The sequence below is a fragment of the Haliotis rufescens genome, unplaced genomic scaffold (genome assembly GCF_023055435.1).
Source record: "Haliotis rufescens isolate VD_foot unplaced genomic scaffold, xgHalRufe1.0.p SCAF_1, whole genome shotgun sequence".
Taxonomy (NCBI): domain Eukaryota; kingdom Metazoa; phylum Mollusca; class Gastropoda; order Lepetellida; family Haliotidae; genus Haliotis; species Haliotis rufescens.
The window spans coordinates 65,822,698-65,843,950 of NW_025963779.1; the positions used below are offsets into that span (position 1 = coordinate 65,822,698).

At 40.7% G+C, this 21,253-nt stretch overlaps 1 protein-coding gene across 6 annotated transcripts in view; it reads left to right on the forward strand.

Annotated features, from left to right (window-relative positions):
* LOC124142375 (serine/threonine-protein kinase ATR-like) overlaps positions 1-21,253 on the forward strand; it is a 75,209-nt gene that overhangs the window by 17,151 nt on the left and 36,805 nt on the right. For all 6 annotated transcript variants that reach the window (XM_048399722.1, XM_048399725.1, XM_048399737.1 and 3 more), the window contains 26 exons: positions 284-414; positions 1,393-1,708; positions 2,347-2,489; positions 3,089-3,185; positions 4,074-4,168; positions 4,836-4,999; positions 5,817-5,884; positions 6,585-6,666; positions 6,962-7,056; positions 7,157-7,260; positions 7,739-7,837; positions 9,618-9,694; positions 10,290-10,400; positions 11,034-11,166; positions 11,556-11,720; positions 12,436-12,532; positions 13,257-13,331; positions 13,770-13,886; positions 14,401-14,496; positions 14,614-14,715; positions 15,355-15,450; positions 16,267-16,347; positions 18,221-18,313; positions 19,204-19,289; positions 19,773-19,829; positions 20,464-20,583. In XM_048399722.1, the coding sequence (XP_048255679.1) occupies positions 284-414; positions 1,393-1,708; positions 2,347-2,489; positions 3,089-3,185; positions 4,074-4,168; positions 4,836-4,999; positions 5,817-5,884; positions 6,585-6,666; positions 6,962-7,056; positions 7,157-7,260; positions 7,739-7,837; positions 9,618-9,694; positions 10,290-10,400; positions 11,034-11,166; positions 11,556-11,720; positions 12,436-12,532; positions 13,257-13,331; positions 13,770-13,886; positions 14,401-14,496; positions 14,614-14,715; positions 15,355-15,450; positions 16,267-16,347; positions 18,221-18,313; positions 19,204-19,289; positions 19,773-19,829; positions 20,464-20,583 (2,900 nt within the window). The remainder of the gene's footprint in view (positions 1-283; positions 415-1,392; positions 1,709-2,346; positions 2,490-3,088; positions 3,186-4,073; positions 4,169-4,835; positions 5,000-5,816; positions 5,885-6,584; positions 6,667-6,961; positions 7,057-7,156; positions 7,261-7,738; positions 7,838-9,617; positions 9,695-10,289; positions 10,401-11,033; positions 11,167-11,555; positions 11,721-12,435; positions 12,533-13,256; positions 13,332-13,769; positions 13,887-14,400; positions 14,497-14,613; positions 14,716-15,354; positions 15,451-16,266; positions 16,348-18,220; positions 18,314-19,203; positions 19,290-19,772; positions 19,830-20,463; positions 20,584-21,253) is intronic.

Genomic DNA, 21,253 nt, shown 5'->3' on the forward strand with positions numbered 1-21,253 from the left:
GGAGTCAAAGATGAAAAAACTGGATTTCAAAGTTAAAAATCACCCTCGACTTGACTCTTGAGAACTAGACTCTACTTTACATGACATCTACAGAATACTTCTACTCACACAACTAGCTCAAAGTATTTGCAATTTTGGCTCTCTTGGATGAAAGTTATCGGTGAGGTTTACAAGGTATATAATTCTTGTGGTATTATTGTTGTTCAAATTGTTTGGATCTGCCGATCTTGGCCTGTTCCTGCCCGAGTCTCTGGACATTCCTGACGAAGTTCTATGTTTCCAGTGTTCCCTGTCCCTCCTGTCCGACATCCTGGCCTCGACCGGTCTGCCCACGCTGGTGATGGACTACTTCCTGGGCTGTGTGGCCGGCCTGCTGGAGTTCCTGCTGACCGACTGTGATGATGTGCCAGATAGGTGAGCAGACGGAATGTCATGAAAAGCTGCTCTTACTTTTATTTGGATAATGAAAAGAACCCTTTCCGTCTGTAACTCGTTTCCAGGGGATATCTTGCAAAGCGTAAAAGGTTTTCCATCCAAACTTGGTACATGTATTAACCAGGGACTGAATTTGTGCCTTTTGCCAATCTAGTGGCCGGAAAGATTTGTCATCTTCTTAGGCCTCTTGTCTTACTCCTTTGTCCATTATCGTCACGATATGGCTGGAATATTGCCGATGTGACGTAAAGCATTAACTCACTCACTCACTCCTTTGTCCATTGCACATTTTTGGGGGTTTGGGGTGGTGGGTTGGGGTGGTGAGGTGGAGTAGAAATAAACTGTCACCTGCTGTTGCAAAACAGTCCATAAAGTATGAAACATTTGATTCCACCCAAATAATTTCTTGACGGAGAGTCTTGATATGCGTTTAGAAATCCTATCTGATTATGACAAACAATATTATGGATGAGTTAGGGCAACTTAATTGACCCTTCATCAGGTTATGATAATCTTATAAAAGGGCAAGAAATGGTCCTTAGTTGTGTATAATATACAGTAAGCTATGGTTATAATGAACTCAAAGGGACCACTAACTTTAGTTTGTAATAACCGTAGTTCGTTATAAGCATATTTACAGCATATATCATGTATATACAACAAATGGCCGGGGCTAAAAAATAAGTTTGTTATATCGGTCAGTTCGTTATAAGCATGTTCGTTATAAACGTAATGTACTGTGATGAAGAAGTCGTTATCCATAACGCTCCTTGTCATCATTTCTTGACTATTTCAAGTTTGTGATCGTGACCCTGCCACCAAGTATTATATCACAGAGAGTTCTTTCATGTAGCCTCTCAAACATCCATATGTCAGCCATTTCATAAACTTATCAGACAGTACCTGTGGTAAGTTTTGGTATAGTATCACACTGGATTTCTGAGAATTTTCCTTCAGTGAGTTACAAGAACTTGAAGAAAACAGTGCCTTGATGATGAATGGCCTCATAGCAGCAGATGCAAAGCCCTTCAAGATAAACCAGGTGTCTGTTGGCCAGGCTGAGGACCAGCTGAAAAGACTTGCTGACATGGCTGTGAAACTCGGGCTGACTGGTCTCCGCACTGACAACATGAGGCAGGCAATGTCACACTGGATCTGTCACCTTCTAGGAAAGTTCCCGGCTGACCTCAGACACAGCCAACTGTTCTGCTACTACCGACAGCAGCTCATGAGGGCATTGTTTGGAGTCTTTGGATCAACAATATCTTACGAGGTCAGGTTAAAACATTTCTTTAGGAGAATAAGTTTTCTTTTTGTGAGAGTGTGTATGATTGTCATGTTTGGAGAGTAGACTGTGGATATGAGAGTATCCTGGTTAGCCTGGATGTCTGATGTGTGTCAAGTTGTAGGAGCAGACGCAACTCGTGAGTAGTGAGTAACTCTTCTAGCTTGATGCACCCAGACGGGGATCGCATGCAGAACAGATCTCCTGTATCCCATTGTAAGAGCAGTCTATCTCGAATATCAGGTTGTTTCAGTGTGTGATCTGGCTGATTGCAGCTTTAGAAATTCAGGAGACTACTAAATTGTGCTGATGACAGGTATAAATCAAATGGTGGTACTCCTCATTGACAAGCAGCATTTGTGGGCTACAATTCTGAACCAGTTCTCAATGCTTCAATTTTACTACAAACTTGAACTGAATTTACTGACAGAAAATGAATGCATGGAAATTTTTTTGTCTGGTTCAAGCAGGACTAGTACGAACTCTAAGGACTAGCGAAATAAGGTTAAATAACCAGTCCTTTTGACCATACTTAAGAATAACAACTCTCAAGGTTGCTGGCTACGTTTCATCTAAACCCTAATGACGTCAATGTCCATTCTGCAACAAACAATCTTTATTTTCAGTTCATTGTGAACCCCTTGCATCAGCTCATTGTGATCGATCTTCAAGGTCAGCTGCCAAAACAAGGGGAGACAACCAGGGTAGATGTTGAGCAGGACCGGAAGGATAAACACAAGAGACCAGGACTATCACAGAAGCGAAAAAGGTGTTGTATTGACAATAATGTATCAGTTACATCAATGAATAAAATGTGGTGTTAATGAAATAAACCTTTCATACTAGGGTGGCAAAATGTTATGGTTTAAGGTGTGCACGTTGCAGACCTGTTTACTCCTACAATTTTCCTGTAGTTTCTAAGGATTTTGAATAAAACACACGGACTACGAATCCAGTGAAAACATACAGATTTTAGGCATAAACAAGACATGATTGACATTTGAAACTCGTATATCAGCAATGTTTCAATGAACAATTTGATCGATCCATGCAGCAGTGTGAGGATAAGGTTATGCTAAATACTGTAAATCTGGAAATTAATGCGTCTCCAAATTAATTGAACTGCTGGTAGGGCAAGTGAGTGGTTAACTGTAGAGTTGCTTCCCTTGGTCATGCAGGATCCACATGTCATTGGTTGATTCCCTGATTCTCCCTGATCCTGATCTTTGGTTTGTCAGCACTATGTCACTCACAATCCAAACATGTCACCACATTCTGTCCATTTAACATATAACAGAGGAGGCCAATACGTTTGCTGTTGTGGTACACAGGGAAGAAACTGAAAGGCCCCATGTTGTTTATCCATAGAAAGCCGTCAGATGACGATGAGGGCAACCTCGAGAAGCAATCCGCCACCTTCAAACAGGCTATGCAGAAACTGAGGATGTCCATCATCAACAGAAAGGTAGTGTCCCAACTCTGGGGATAGCTCATCCCCCTGAGGCAAGAGGGTTAACTGCCTATATAAGTCCAGTTTCCACCCTTGTTTGAAACAAACGGCATTTTGTTTGAAACAAATGCAAGTGACACGAGAGCCGGAATCTGATTAGTCCATAGGAGAGGCTTAGAAGGGACATAACTCGTAATAACCACTGGTGGTGCTACGATCGAGCCCAGGAATTCCAGCCTAGTTCGGCAAAGGCGGAAACTGGACTTTTAAAGTCAGTTAACTCTCTTGCCTCGGGAAGATGGGGATAGCTTTATATCTTGCAGTCTCAAGTATCTAGTGTGTTATTTCTCCATTCTGTAAAGAAAACCTGTGACCCATAGCTATGTTTTGAGTTGGGTTCGACTGGCATGATGCTATAAATAATCATCCAGTAAAGGGGCGGTCGGGTAGCCTAGTAGTTAAAGTGTGCACTCGTCACACCGGAGACCCGGGTTCGATTCCATTTCGAAGCCCATTTCTGGTGTCCCTCGCTGTGATATTGCTGGAATATTGCTAAAAGCGGCGTAAAACCATACTCACTCACTCACTCACTCACTCACTCACTCACTCACTCACTCACTCACTCACTCACTCACTCACTCACTCACTCACTCACTCACTCACTCACTCACTCACTCATCCAAATGACTCTGTTTTGTGCAATCACCATACCATCTCAAACACAACTTTACACACCTGATAGCATTTGGACTTTCTTCCCCTATCTTTATGCTCAGGAAACAAAGACTTCTGATTCAATTCATGTCCAAGGACTCGCTTTTATGGGGCAACAATTATGAAATTTGATCTATGCACCATACTCTGGTTCAAGATATTATACCCTTTTAATTTTTTGTGTTTCAGACAGACCACATGTCATGTCTGAAGATCATACAGACAGTGATTGAGCTGGCGGCAAGGGGAATTGTCCACTGCCAGAATACCACAGGGGAGGACCGGTAATACTCTCATGTGTCATAGAGATATGGACTTGACAAACTAATTTGCTTATTGGTTAACTTTCAAGAAATTTGATTCTGTATAGTTAACATCACTTCAGTTCATTCTAGCAGTGATCACATTAGGCCTGTCTGCCAGTAGGTCTGGTAAGAAGGTCGTCTCTAAAATTGATCATATGCAATCCATGTACATTAAGCTAAAAAATAAAATAATCTTCTCAAGCACCTTCCATGTCATCGTAAAGTCTGCCGCACGTTTCGTTTTTATTTCCATTTTTAAAAAAAATATATAAAAATCATAATACTTAAACACAATGCGATCCAATTTAGCACGCAGTAACTTTCCTTTACATGCGCACTGCTTAACTGCGCATCTTGGGAGTTTGTATGTTTGTTTATGTAGTGAGGCCCTTTTCCAGGTTGATAGTACACAACTGTTTATTTGGATACATACTAGTTTGAACAAGCCAAACAAAAGAAAGAAAAAAAGCACTGCCTGCTCGCACTATATTTTCAATAGTCATTGCTGAAGAACCAATTTTTTTTAGCCTTATTTTAAACATTTTTAATGGTCCCACTGGACAACAGTCCTGTAAATCCATGATATTTCACTTTAAGAAAATGACACTTTGAAAGAATTGCGTGTATATCAAAGCTTTCCTTGCAGTCCTTGTGTCCTGCAGACCTGGCTGAGCAAGCAGCTTCTACGGCAGTTCTATGACGTCTGGGCAGAGTACTTGTTTCAGGATAAGACCGAACTGTCCCCAGCCACCATCAACACAGGCGTCCTCATCATCATACAGTCTATAGGAACTCTACTGGCACTGCAGGGTTAGACAATAGTGTCCCTTAGGACTGGAACGATTCCCTTCTTTGCAATAAAAATTGTGTCTTAAGAGTAGGTTGCGATTAGATACATTGAAACTTCTCACATGAAAAGACATGAAAAGTAGCCAAATTCGATACTTTTTGATGGCACAGAGTAGGGCTTGGATGAGTCCAAATTTACTACCTGGGTACCCGACCCCCTTTTACCAGGCCCTACTCGGGTACCTGTTGTTGGTCTCAAGTGTTGGGAACAAAATGTCTGATTTGGAACAGTTTTACCGCAGCACTGGCAAAACTATTTAGATATGTGTATCAAATGATCAGATCTTGTGTACACTGAAGTTGACTGAAGCTTTATCTTTACTCATACATATATACATTCAAAACGAATGTGTGCATCGTCAGAAAAAAATGTGAACATTAGCGACTTATAGTGTAGCCACAATGCTATGGTGAGTTTTTTTCATTAAATAATAATATCACATGACTAACCACGTGTTCGGGTAGTCCTGTGGGTACCCGGGTCCTACTCAGGACCCACCCGACCCGAGTACCCGTCCCAGCCCTAGCACAGAGAAAACTGATGCATCCATGTATCGTTCTTATTGTGCTGATGGCAGTCGTACTCATTTATGCACAATTCTGTATTTGTGAACGTTCAAGACTCGAGACTTTCTGCATGTTTGATGTCTGTTACCCGGCCACACTATTGCCAGAAATGTGCAGGATTAACTTTATATTACATGCTTGACACCTTTTTGCAGCATCTTTTCCTTTCATTGCCTTACATTTTGTGTGACATAAGACTTGTTGTTTTCAGATTCAGTTCTATCCGACATTGATATTCTGACAGATTTTGCTTGGATACTGTCATTGCCATGGTTACCAGTAAGTACAAAATATATTTGGGGATCATTAATACTGCAAGTACTGAAAATGGTCATCATGGTCATGGGTGGTTATTTATGTCATGACTGTGACTTTATGAAAATTGAAAAAAACATTAGATGTTTGGCAAATGTAGAAGGGTCATTTCAAGGATCAAGAGAAAAGGGTTGACTGTTCATTCCTGCATCATTAAACAGTGTAATTACTTGGAGTGGCTTGATTTCGTTTTTGATAGTATCCAGTTTACTTGTAATATCTTGCACTATACACGTCTGTCAGACGAGTGGGGATTCTGGGTAAGAACAGATCCCCAGCAAACTATACTGTTCGTAAGAGGTGACAATATGGAGCAAGTGGCCAGGCTAAATGACCTGGTTTATTGTTTATCAACATCTCAGACAGCATGGGAAGTTGCAGATAAGATTAATAACAGGTTTGCTTTCTCCAGACTCGATTACTTGCAGGCCACCTTCATACAGCAGCTGTAGTGCTAAGTGAGAGTTCGGCAGCTAACAAACTAACAAGTGTATACCATGTTAAAGGTTTTTCTTTCCCTATAGTCATGAAACAGGGTTAAAGTGTTGGCTGATTGTATTGCACATCTGCGACATTCTTTGATGTGGCTCGAATATGTCTTGAAGGATTGTAAATTCCCACTGTAACAAGGGGCTCTTGTTATCAAGACCTGTATGTTTTCCAGAATGACCTGTCCTGGCTGGACCTTAGGCCTGTCAGGGCCAAGGAGATTGCCCAGCTCAGCAACACTCTGTCTGATGTCATTGGTGAGATTTAAAGAGGAATACAGAAGTTTAAAAATTGTATTATACGAGCAACTGACAGTTTTAGGCCAACTTGACATCGACAAACCAGCTGATGATCCCAAAATATGAGATGTATGAGAGGATATCACTGACTAGGACCAGATGAGCTCATTGTGACCTCCAGTTGAGCAAGGTCCAGTTAATAACTATTGACCTGAAGCAAGAGAAAACAAAATAGTTCCGGTAATGTGAGCATGCTAATGTAAGCCTTTAAGCTCCTCCTAGCCAACTGGACCTGTTTCTGGGTGTGTTTCAGAGACAGCCACATTGTGTGAGAGTCTGAGGGTCCTGTCTCTGCTGCCCAAAGATGTGGCATCAAAATGGAGGATCCATATCTTCACTCAAACTTTCGTAAGTTTGGCACTTTCTGTGATATGAACAAAGCAGATATCACTATTGAAGAGTTGTTACAGAGTGACTGTATTATGGAGTGATACTCCCCTCGTTTCAGGCTGACAGCAGTGCAGACATCCGCCTGGCGTCACTTCAGGTTATGCCAGAATTCCTCTTCAACCTTGGACCGAATGGAAACCATCTCATTACGAACTTCTTGCAGTGAGTAACTTCCACAAGGCTATAAGTCCCATTGAATAACAACATGTGTGGTCCTGACTTAAATGAATTTGAACCTATTTCTAAAGTATTATGTTCTAAGTGTTGAATTTTGCTGTGGAAATATGTAGTGCCATTTGATAAAAAGAAATCTTTCAAGTCCCATATACTTCCAGTTTATGTAGTATGATTATAGAATATTCCTAAATATGTAAAATATGTCATTCCTGGTGACCTATCATCTAACACATTTGTAGTATTAAATACCAAGCATTTGCAACAAGAAAGCTTTCAAATCCTATATACTTCCAGTTTATGTAGTACGATTGTAGAACTTGCCAAATATGTAAAGTGTGTAATTCCCGTTGACTTATTTTCTAACACATTGTTCATATTAAATACCAAGCAGCCAGGTCATCTGCTGGCAGGCAAATGTAAGTCTTGTAATGTCCTACAGTACAGTGAGCATCTGTTCTTGCAGCCCTCTTACTGGGGACAAACACCAGCCAATTGTTGAAACCCTGGCCACAAGTTTGGGGATCATCACATGTGTTGTCAGTCGGAAGGCCCTCTTCAAGTGGTGAGCTGTTCTTTCACTGTTGTGTTTTTTCTGGAACTTCAGATGCAGGAGAATTCACTATATATGATTGCCACCATGGTCAGGAGAGGTGATAATGGATGTGTCTGCTTGTACTAGTCCACCAGTTGTATCAATCCTACTGAGATACCATGCTGCAGTTTAACATGAATACCCCACTCAGACACATTATACTGACTCCGAGCCGACCATTCCTTGTCTTAGCCCCTAAACAGGCCAAGCTCTAAACAGGCAAGTTTGTTAGCTTGCTGTGTAATGTTGCATTCAGCAATATTCCAGCTATATGACGGTGGTGTGTAAATAATCGAGTCTGGACCAGACAATCCAGTGATTGACATCATGAGCATCGATCTACCCAACTGGGATATGATGACATGCATCACCAAGCCAGACCACCCAATCCTGAGAGTCGTCCCTTACGACGAACATAGCCCCCTTTTACGGTAAGCATGGTATGCTGAAGACCTATCCTACCGCGGATCTTCACGGGTCGTAGCTACAAGTACCATCCTTTAACATCTTTTGATGTGATGAGGCCAGGGATCGTTCCACCTTCCTTCCACTCTCTGGGCAGACACTGTCTCGTCACCACCATGGTCACTTTATTTCTGAGAAAGATTCAATTTAGAACGAACAAGTGTGATAACTGTTAATGGGCGGAGGAGGTGGGCTAGCACACTCAGGCTGTACAGAGATAACAGAAACAACTGGACGAAATCACCTCAAGGACAAAGAAAACAACAGAATGACACATGAGGAGGAGGAAGATATCCAGACATGTTATGAACATTAGCCTGCATTTGGTACTGGAATTGTATTAGAGAGAGTGTTTGAATTGTTATTGGTTAAATACCATTGCTGCACTATCTTGGGACCAAAGGGTGCTAGTCCAAGATTCCTGTTAAACTTCTAGCGCCTCACAGGCAGCTTTGGTTGTATACTCCCCAGGGAGCTGAGAATGAAAATCGAGTGCTCACTGATCCATTGACCGGGATAATAATAGTGTAGCGCTGTCAGCATCCACTTGGTGAATGGAATCTGGCGCATTATAAATGCACTTATTATTATTATTATTATTATTATTATTCCACCTGATCATGTTTCTGGGGGGGGCGGTCGGGTAGCCTAGTGGTTAAAGTGTTCACTCGTCACGCCGAAGACCCGGGTTCGATTCCCGACATGGGCACAATGTGTGAAGCTCATTTCTGGTGTCCCCCGCCGTGATATTGCTGGAATATTGCTAAAAGCGGCGTAAAACCATACTCACTCACTCACTCGTGTTTCTGGGATTGTCTGTACCATACTCATGCTGGTTGGTTTCACCAAAGTAGGAAGCATTTGACCTGCACCACATTCCATCTTTTCACGCTGTGATGTGAACGAAATACTGTTCATGATGGCATAAAACCAAACTCACACATCCAAACTCAATGTGGTTTATGACACATGCATGATTATACATTATTTGCATGAAGTCTTTGAATGGCATTTAGAAGTGATACACATTAAGAAGAGAATTTATGGACGTCAACTTCTTTACATGAGAAACACAAAGTTTCAGAGTATATACTTACTCCTTCATCTGAGAAAGGAAGTATATTATATACTCCGAAACGTTGTGTTCCTCATATGAAGAAGTTGCCATCCATAAATCCTCTTATTTATTACTTGCATTGTAAGTACAGTTTGGTTTCTGATACCTTTGACTGTTTTCCACGAGTGTAGGTGGCAGACATCATGTCAGTTGTTGTGTGTGTTTCAGTGATGACTTCTCTGCTGCCTGTGGCCCCCTGTACAGGAAGTTCAGCATCAAGTGCACACTGTGTGACGAGCTGCAAGGTGAGGCGGGGAGGTTTTCAGGGCCAAACAGTGTCATGTGATTCTTGAATTAATGAGCTTTGAACATGTTAGTGATAGTTGCTTATTTATGTCAGTACTTGTTGGTAAGGGCCCTAAGGGGCAGAGGTAGATATGTCTAGTGGTTTTAGGTCTGAAACACACTGTACATTTGCATAGCTTAGCCATGGCTGTGAAATGCACAGTTAGCACCATACACTTCAGTGTTCTCACTACAACTGGCATCACCTTGGCCATGAGCTGATGTAATGGGAAAACTCTTCAAGGTTGCAACCCATGAAGACCCGGGGTAGAATAGATCTTCAGCAACCCATGCTTGCCGTAAAAGGCGACTATGCATGTCATAAGAGGTGACAAACAGGTTCGGTGGTCAGGCTCACTGACTTGGTTGATGCATGTCATTGTATCCCAATTGCATGGATCAGTGCTCATGATGTCAATCACTGGATTGTCTGGTCCCAACTTGTTTATTTACTGACCCCCATCATATAGCTGGAATATTGCTGAGTGCGGCGATAAACAACAACCAAAATCTTCAAAGCTGCACTTAACGTACACTCACTCGCTACGGTTGCAGGAAAGACTGATGGATGCAGCTCCCAGAAGGAGAGGTCAAAGAGTGTTGACCCGGCGCTGTTCAGTCCATTCCTGCAGCTCCTGGAGATAGGTGATGTGACTATTAAGAAAGGTGAGACAGCCTCAGTGCTCTCATTGTGTGTGGGACCCGTGAAGATTCCGGGGTAGAATAGGTCTTCAGCAACCCATACTTGCCTTAAAAGGTACCTATGCTTGTCGTAAAAGGCGACTAACGGGATCGGGTGGTCAGGCTCACTGACTTGGTTGATGCATGTCATCAATCCCAATTGCGTGGATTGATGCTCATGATATTAATCACTGGATTGTCTGGTCCAGACTCGATTATTTACAGACCACCGTCATGTAGCTGGAATATTGCTGAGTGTGGCGTAAAACAACAAACCAACCAATCTCGTTGGATGTGAATGCAGGTGTTTGTTTTGTGATTCAAATGGTATCTTACTAGAAATAGTTGTTCAGTGAAATTACTCTCATGAGCAAGAGAAATACTGTGCTGTGTTATAGATAGGAGTGACAGAGGTGGTGACAATACTTCAGAAATGAAGCTATGGTGTTGCATGGGTTCGGGGAATTTGTCATAGAATGGAGAGATAAGACACTGGATAATTGAGGTTGTATTAGGGGAGGAAAAGATATTTAATGCAACTGCTGTCTGTGTTTGGATAATTCTGCGATGTGCTGCTATTGTGAGTTTACGTGTCTGTATGAGAGTCCATGGTTTCAGCCTTCATCAAGAGCATTAGACAGATGTTCAGTCACATCAGTATTCGGTCCCACAACCAAACCACAGTGGCCATGTTGAATCAGTGTCTCGGGCTGGTAGAAGACACGGACCATCAAGTCAGGACACGTTTCAGGTGATTCTGATGCAGAGTTGTGTCCCTTAGGCGGACCAGGATCTTACAATCATTGGCATGAATGCTCATGGATTCCACCAAAAATTGAAAGTGACCAGCATCATTTTTGGCTTTCCTTCAACATTAATTTACAACAACTATAAGTAAGGCCTAACTCCACAAAGAGAAAATGTTAAATAGCATACAAGAAAAAGGGTTTATCCATAACCTCTATGAACAAAAGCAAACTGTAGCACCAAACACATAATAATTTGAGCAATGAAACATCACTCAAGGGGGATAACTCTTTACAACACCAAGTTGCCTGACTGCTGACCTGCTGTTTTATAATTGAAATACTGTTCAAACCTGTGTTATGGCGAACTCACTCATTGTATACCTTGTTTCAGTGAGGTGATTCAGCACCTGCTGGGAGAGGAGGGAGAGGGAGAGATGAAGGGAGGCGTGGACAACATCATCATGAACAGACTTCAGCAGGTCTACTTCCAGGCCCGGTCCGACAACAACATCAGGCTCCAGGAGACTGTGCTGTACACCATCGGGCAACTTGGCAGGTGGGTGGAGTCTCAGACCTCTTCAGACATATAGCGAGTTATGCCCAGAAGCTGTACGTGGACTCTGTTCCAAGGTGCCTTTGGGACCTTCTCATCCTGGTTCACCATGGTGACCTTGACCTTATTTGGAAGGTCATGGGCAGCATTTGGTCAGTACGTTTGTGAGATATCACAAACGCTGGAGTCCACAGATATTTGATGGTGACCTTGACCTTACATTTCAAGGTCACTGAAAACTTCCCCTTTTTATTGCAGTTTGTTTGTGAAATCTCAAGATATACTTCATGAATAATGTTCAGATGGGAAGGTCATTGAGTCCCGTTTAGTTATGGTGACATTGACCTTATTTTCTAGGTCAGGGATAGCATTTGCATTATCAGGATTTTGCTCATTGATCTCTAATATTATTTTGAAAATATTGTCCATCTACCAAATCATTCTATCCTTTTTGCTACAGGGGACTTAGCTACATAAGTTATTATTTTATTTTAATTTTGTTTGTGTCTGATTATATCATTTTGCAGAACAATGAGTCCTTTGTGTTTTGGAAAGATAATTAATGGATAATTAATTGATGATTAATAAATAGTTATCAATAATTACTAAGGGAAATATTTTTTGTAAAGGCTCACATAAAGCTGTAGAATTGTTCATTAATATTACATTGCTCAGGCCACAAGAACTGCATTACACCAATGTCACTTCCGTTCCACAGGGTTGCAGAGAAGGACATCCTCCTGGTGGTGCTGGTGAGCTTGCTGGAGAGCCTGCTGTCAGCCATACCACTCACAGCCGCCACTGCCTACCATGAGGTGACACATGCACTTTATAGAACACTTCAATCTTTTTGGGCAGTGACGTTTTGATAAATTTCTATATACCCAGCTAAAACAGTGTACAACTGAAACAAATATACCCTGCCTCATGACAACACAGCATTAGGTACATTAACAGTGACTTTGATGGCATTTTGATGTCTGAAGCTCACCTGGCAATAAGATGATAAATGCACACAAATACATCTCTATCACCGTTTGTTTTTAATTGTAGTACATGGCAGAAACATAAATTTGTTCTGGGTTTAAATAACCCTCAGGAAATTTTATTTGATGAAACAGTATTCCCCTCTTTATAAGCCTATATAATACAATACAAAATAAGTTTTGTTTATTTACCTTCATATTTACTCATTGCAATATGAACTGATTAAAATAAATGGTGTGTTATTGGATGAAAGAATTTTTGTCTCTCAATCTGTGCATTAAACTTTTTTTAACCAGTTATTAGTTTATTGAACTTTCAGTCTATTTTACTTAAAAAACAATGAGAGAGGGAAGTCTTTATATCAACTCTCCTGACTTGTTTAATAGGGAAGGGAACCTTAGGAAGGATCATGTCCAACAAAGAACCGTCAAATATCACATAACACATATATTACTGTGAGCCCATATTGTTTGTTGAATACAATGGCTTTGGCAGGTATTGTTAGAAAGCATCCAAAGACAATATTTGATTTTCACATAATTCATGTTTCAGCTGCATGCTATAGCTGATCATAAGAAGATGAGCACTCAGAACCTGCTCAGCAAGTTCCGACAAGGCATATGCAAGGTATGACGGGAGGATTATAACATATGTAGGCATGCTGATGTTTTTAGCTTACATGATATGGATCTCACCAAGCAATTTCTGTTGTGTTGTTCTGAAACTTTTAAGATCTACATCTTATACTAAAGAATTGCTTGATGGATTCAGCTAAAATTTGAAGGGATGTTTCTTACCATAAGGGTTTCAAGTTTGTACAATGCATTTGAATTAGTATTTAAATATGGCCGCCAGGTAGCCATCATTGACCCTATGGATTAGGAAAAGAAATCCAAAAACAAAGTTATTGATAACATTTAGTCTAATCATAATACAACTATAACGGATCTTGGAGGGGGGGGGGGGGGGGGGGGGGAGGTGTTGCCCTTTTTAATGCCGGCACAGTAGTTGTGTAAAAAGGGGGGTAAAGTCTCACTCTTAACAAAGCCTTGTTTTCCTTGTCAGTTTCTTGTGGAGGCCATGCATGATGCAGCCACAGGGAGCGGGGACAACACCCCAGAGGTTATTCTACACAAGGTGGCCAGAGCTCTCAAGTACCAGGATGTCAAGATGTTCCTGCAGGTAGCCATTGTTAGCATAGCATTAGGGCAGATAACTCTGCTAAGTGTGGGGCAGCATGTCCCAGGGTAGTAAGACCAGTGGTACTTCAGTGTGCTTTCCTCATGAAACATTACAACCCAAGAATCATGACAAACATTTAAGTTGTGGTCATGGAATGAAAATTTAATTTCAGATTCAGATATGTTATGAGTTTGGTCGATTTCCATTTGGCGGTAAAACTGTTGATTTTGTTCAGTTTTGTGCCTGTGTTGATTAAGATATAGAGTTTTGCTTAAACAATTAACCATGAAATATCTCTGTGTCTCCATTTTCACAAGTAGTTACTGCTGGGACATGAAATATTGCCAACAACAGCTTCAGACCCTGTTTATCCTCTCCTGGTAAAGTAAATCATCAACATTGCATTCTTTTGTAGACAAATTAGAATCAGTGGGTACTTTTGTCGGTGACCAAGTAATTATGAAGTGTTTTGCAATGTGAGAATGTGTTCAAGCGTGTGTTACCATGTTTTCAGGGATCTGAGAAACACATCGTCCCGTTCCTTGTGAGCAAGGCCACTCCAGTTGCCTCGAACCTCCTGAAGATGATCTCCACACTCCTGAACATCAATGTAAGTGATAGGTGAAACTTACAGGGACAGCTATCCTACTTTATCTTACAATTGGTCATTGTATCTCTTTCAAACAAATCCTTGTAGCCTCTAAAGGACATGACTGTTATGTTCCAGACACGACGTCTGCTCCTGGTGCACAACATGAAGTATATCTTCTCCTATCTGGTCAGACTTTGCCAAGCCGCTGAGTTGGAGAAAGCTCTGGCATTTCTACAGGTGGGTACAGCCTTCATGAAGTATGACACAGTCAGATCTCCTATTAATATTCAAAGAGCTGCTCTTTATTTGGACAGCCTACCCTTACACACACCCCACACACACCCCAAACACACACCCCACACACCCCAGATTAACATGATCTCGGAAAAACAGATTGTCCTTTGTAGTCTGCTATATATGTATACCAAAATATCTGCATAAAGGGAGGTTGGTATTAGCTGCAGTGTCCAAAATTAGGCATGAAAGCCGTTGTCATAACCTTAATGTTAAAAGTTTTAAGATGTAGTTCCACCTTTTTTATTAACTTTGATGTGTCAAACTTGCAGTTGTCTCAAAGTAAAAGCTTGGTCCCTGTGTATTCCTTCTTTATTCATCATTTTCGGTTGTGTCAAAACTTCGATAACTCATAATATTTACGTAGGTCCCTTCAACTTTGACAAATTGGTGTTTGACTGTCCTAAACTTGAGTAGCAAACATCAAGGACCCCAGGACCTCTCTTAATCTATAACACTGAGTTATATGGTGCGAATGGGATATAGATGTTAAAAGAGCGATGCATGAATGAGATGACAAGATAGGTGAGGTTGACTTGATCGAGATGGAATATTTGGTTTATGTCCTCCTGTTTCATCCAGAGTGAGGCCAACATGGACCTTGGCAAGCTGATCCGCCTCGATTTCCAGCGGCTCCACAACGAGCTGCTGCTTCATCTCAGCTCCAACTACCAACAGGTACGACATGGGATATCAGACAGTCTCACTCATGGCAGTAAAACACTGCATGGGACACAAAGCAATATGAAAGTAACAATAGCATCGTTATGAGACAAACAGTATTATGAGTGGGAACAGGCGGACCCCATGCTGTACAGAGTTGTGTCCCTTAGACGTCTAAGATCTGTATCACTTTGGGTTTTCCTCCCACATCAAGCTGACATGCCATGATATAACTGGAATACTCTTCAAAGCGGCGTTCATCCAAACTCACTCACTGTTTCATTGCGAAACTGACAAGAAATTTATTCATGTTAATCTGGTAAACATATGTCTGGAAAACAAAATGTTTTTTCTTCACCATGCTGACAATGAAAGAAAAGCAAGGATAAGAATTTATGGATGAACAACTTCTTTATTTATTGCCAGAGCTTTCTCCATGTTCATCCATAAATTCTTATCCTTGCTTAGTACTCCCAACTTCTAAATGCCTATCAAAGAAGTTATTCGTCGTCTTCATGGAGGCGTGGCAATCTCAACCATCAACCGACTCAACAACCTTGAGGACCAGTACATCCATTCTTCCAAGCTCTTAATTGTAATAAAGAAGTTGTTCATCCATCATTTCTTATTCTTGCTTGGTACTCCAACTTCTAAATGCCTATCAAAGAAATGAAAAAAAATATGCTGTATTCAAATAATTATTATTGATACAAGATCCTCTCAATATACTTTTCAGGCTCAAGAAAGGTGTTACTGAAAAAAAGTAATAAAATGTAAATGTTTTAATGTTATGTTGATTGTGAAGTATGACATGGTGGCCCTCCCTTCCAGGTGTTCAATGGTCTGAGAACCCTGTCATCTTACGATGGTCATTACCAAGGACCCAAGGACATCACCACACCAGAACAGATGGTAGGCATCAGTCTTATCTTACTCCGTAACAAGGCTTGTGCCGGTGGGGATTCCAGGTTTGAATCGGTCCTTGGCAACCTTTGCTGGTTGTAATTCACAATTTGATGGATCTGATGGTCACCCTTGGTGAAATGTTGATTTGAGTGTCAGCGTACCCTGACAGCATGGATCGTTAGTGAGGCATCACACAACAAGCAAATCATAAGTCTTGTCTGTGCTTCATTTAACCATTGAAACGGTTGTGTATAATCAACCTGGGAAAGGGCTTCCATATATAAATGTATTCCTTGATAAGTAAAATACTGGAATACCGTATTTGACTATCGTTGGACTACCTGTGTTCACAGAATACACTCATACAGTGAGCTTTGATTTTATTTCACAATGTGAAGATGTTATCATGAGCACACAACATCACAAGAAGCATGTCAACAAATCTGTACAAAAGTAGGCAAGTTAGTCCTGTTATTACACTATCTGGCTATAAAAGTGTTCATTGTATATCTGGACGTTCGTTTGTAATCCATTATATTACTTTTTTCCAAGATTTCTTTCAATTTTGTTTTCATTAATTTTGGCAAAATCGTGAAAAAACTGATTGGCAAATCACATCAACTCACCATGACCTGGCCTTGAAACGAACATTAATCGTTAGAGATATAAAGACTTCCATCTTCCTATCAATATAATGAAATTTCTTTTCAGGAATGATATTGGCCATGACATGAAGTATATTTTTAACTAAATCACACTCATAGATCTATTGGGGAGAAAATGTTTGCACAGCTAATTGATATTTCCGGCTTATTTTACGAGTCAAATACAAATGTAATCTTAGTCTCTGCGTATAAAATATTGTCCGGCATACAGTACACAAATACCATTGAATTTGTAAATCATCATGTCTAGTGATGTTTTATCATAAATTTCATACACCAAATTTGCAAACTACAAAACAAGCACACAGTCTCTTATTGCTGTCATGACCATAACACAAGATGCACAGTAAAACAGTGCGCATATAAAGGGAAGTAACTGCATGCCATCTTAGATCGCATTGTTTTTAAGTATTGTAGCAATACTCTGCTTGGGTCATGAGTTCGAGACGGGAAACATTTAAGGATTATTGTTCTTGTTGAAAATGGAAATATAAACGAAATGTGGATGCGGGCGGTGCCTGAGAACCAAGACTTATTTATTTTTATCTGGAAATACATATTTTGAAGGTTTCATTTTAATTTCTTAATGAACAAAGAATTGCCATGTTTCTCTGATGCACATTTAGTCGTTTACAAGTTGGTGGGACTTGCACTACATGTAGTGATCAGAGCTCCAGATAAGCTGCGTATCTGCATAAAATACGCATCAGAAATGCAGAAATACACAGTAAAATAAAATCCAAGCGTATCAAATATGCAATGAACATTACAGATACGCTTCAAAAATAAAACTTGTGCGTATCATCAAAATATTGTGAAGTAACCCTGCGTATTCAATAAGCAAATCAGTAACTTATTTTGAAATTATAAACGGGCATTCCGTCAACCTTGCCAAACTCCACGATGACAGTTACATCACGATCATTTGCCATCACACTTTCTTGTGGAAGTATCGTGGTATGTTTGAGTCCTATAAAGCTCTCGAACCCACACGACACCAGTTTGCAGGGACTAGATGACTAATGTTTTTAAATATTTAACTTAAATACCCACATGTGCAACAGAAATTTGAATACCCAGATAGAATTACTGATACCCAATGATTTTAAAATGCATGGGTAAAATACCCACAACACCAAAAGCTTATCTGGAGCTCTGTAGTGATGCATCGCACAGATTGATGTGAACCTGGCCTTGTTTCTCCTCCCTCACAGGCTGACTATCTGGAACCTCGTCTGCTTGGTGTCCTGGCATCTTTCGACTCCCAGCTGGTCAACCCAAACACTCCCCTGGAGGACAAGCAGCTGGTAAGGAGGCTAGCAGAATTTCATCTCCCATCTTAAATGAGGTTTCATATCAGTAAATGCTGGCATACTGGGTTAGCTCCCCTGTCACCTATGCTTGTAACAGGTGACACCATGCCTCGCGTGGCCACACTCAGTCACTTGGTTGACTGCTTGTCTTCCTACCCACATGGCATGGGACATAACTCAAACCAATCACTGGTTTGTCAGGTCCTGACTTTATTTACTGTGTTCTGTGTAACTCGTCAAGCAAACAATGAAAACTCGGAACAAAGGCAAGAGTAATTTGAGGGGTGAGATGTAAAAATATGAAAGATTTTGGGACATAAGTTTTGATTTATCAATCCTCTAGCAATTATTTGTTTCGTCTATAGGGTTTATTCTAAATAAAGTAATATAACTTTATTGCTGATTGACAGACAATTTTTATTGAAACTTAACGAATGTAAAAGATATATACTACTCAAAAGAAGTTAAGGATCACCTGATTCTTTCATATTACAATAGTTAATCTCTCATGCCATGACAGAGTAACATTACCAATATGAAAGAATTGGGTGATCCTTAACTTCTATTGAGTAGTATACATTGATTTACGTTAATATATATCTCTCTTTTCTATATCTTGGCATTTTAGCCAAGAGTGAGTGAGTGAGTGAGTTTTGTTTTACACTGCTTTTAGCAATATTCCAGCAATATCATGGCGGGGACACCAGAAATGAGCTTCACACATTGTACCAATGTCAGGAATCGAACCTGGGTCTTCGACGTGACGAGCAAACGCTTTTACCACAATGCTACCCAACCACCCCTTTTAGCCAAGAAAATGGAGACAGAAAGAAATATGAATCTGGTGTTTGCTTAAATGATTGTGATGAATGTTTGTTTCCCAGGCCATGGAGAGTCTGATCGCCATTATTCAGCTGATGGGGTCCAAGCACATTAGCTCCATCAGACACAAGGTGATGAACACACTCAGGTGAGAGCATCACCTTTTGCTTCCAGCATCACAGGCTTGTCCAGCTTGTCACCCATTCGTAAAAAACAATCATCAAAAGTTAAAAACCTGAATGACTGTTATGACGTGACATAAAATCCTCAAAACGTCAATCACAATAATAACCTTCATATTTTCACTTTAAATATCAAACACTGACTAATGGCATCATGTCTTTTCAAGGAATAGTTATTCAAAATAGTCAGTTCAAGTTGAATGGTTGGCATATACTTACATTCGTCAACGATTATGAAATATCACTCAAAATGTAATGCTCACGACTTAGGACTTGTCTATTAGTTTGCAGGATGTTTTACTTCAGTGTTTGAAACCGTATCTAACACTGCATGGAAGATCTTGAAATTTAAATAAAATAGGTCTGCTGATGTTATTCATAGTCTTATTTGTCAAATGTCTGATTTGTGAAATTTACCTACACATGTACATACATTTGTACTGTTACAGACTTGGTCGACAGTTTGTAGAGACATCATGTCGAGCCTGGAACGGCTTTGTTAGAAGGTAAGTAGTGTCAGCCTTGTTCTAATACATGTAAGTATTGGTGAAGAACCCACACTTGAAGTAGGGTATTCATCTATATCAGTCTGTCGTCATCTCAAGCAGATATTGAATATTTGCCACTTGGGGACAATTCACTGAAAGTATTAACTGAATTTAAACAGAACTCTTGAAAATATTTCAAACATCTTTGTGTAGTCAGGATGTGTGTATACAGCTTTGATGTATATCTGTGTGAACATTCCAGCCTTGAGTTGCCTCTTCTGGTGACGATGTTGTCTCAGATTGTGGCTCAATGTGCTGTATATCTGTGTGAACATTCCAGCCTTGAGTTGCCCCTTCTGGGGACGATGCTGCCTCAGATTGTGGCTCGTTGTGATGTGTGTCTGTTTGAACATTCCAGCCTTGAGTTGCCCCTTCTGGGGACGATGCTGCCTCAGATTGTGGCTCACTGTGATGTATGTCTGTTTGAACATTCCAGCCTTGAGTTGCCCCTTCTGGGGACGATGCTGCCTCAGATTGTGGCTCGCTGTGATGTGTGTCTGTTTGAACATTCCAGCCTTGAGTTGCCCCTTCTGGGGACGATGCTGCCTCAGATTGTGGCTCACTGTGATGTATGTCTGTTTGAACATTCCAGCCTTGAGTTGCCCCTTCTGGGGACAATGCTGTCTCAGATTGTGGCGACACTGCTGCCGTTGCTGCATGAACTTCCAAAACAAGTGGCAGATATATTCACATACATGATCGTTGAAAACAGGTAGGTTATTAATAGTCAGAATGATGATGATATAATATGTGGTTTGGAAATGGAATGTAAATGTTCTAACTGTCTGTGATCTATCTGTCTGATCTAACAGTATGTGATCTGTGTATGATCTAATTTTACTGCCTGTGATCTAAGAGTATGTGACCTTACTGCCTGTGATCGAAGAGTATGTGATTTTACTGCCTTTGATCTAACGGTATGTGATCTAATTGTCTGTGATCTAATGGTATGTGATCTTACTGTCTGTGATCTGACAGTATGTGATCTAACGGTATGTGGTCTGCCAGTATGTGATCTTACTGCCTGTGATCTAAGAGTATGTGATCTTACTGCCTGTGATCTAAGAGTATGTGATTTTACTGCCTGTGATCAAAGAGTATGTAATCTTACTTCCTGTGATCCAACGATATGTGATCTTACTGTCTGTGATCTAAGAGTATGTGATCTCACAGCCTGTGATCTAAGAGTATGTGATCTTACTGCCTGTGACCTAAGAGTATGTGATTTTACTGCCTGTGATCTAAGAGTATGTGACCTTACTGCCTGTGATCGAAGAGTATGTGATCTTACTGCCTGTGATCTAAAAGTATGTGATCTTACTGCCTGTGATCTAAGAGTATGTGACCTTACTGCCTGTGATCGAAGAGTATGTGATTTTACT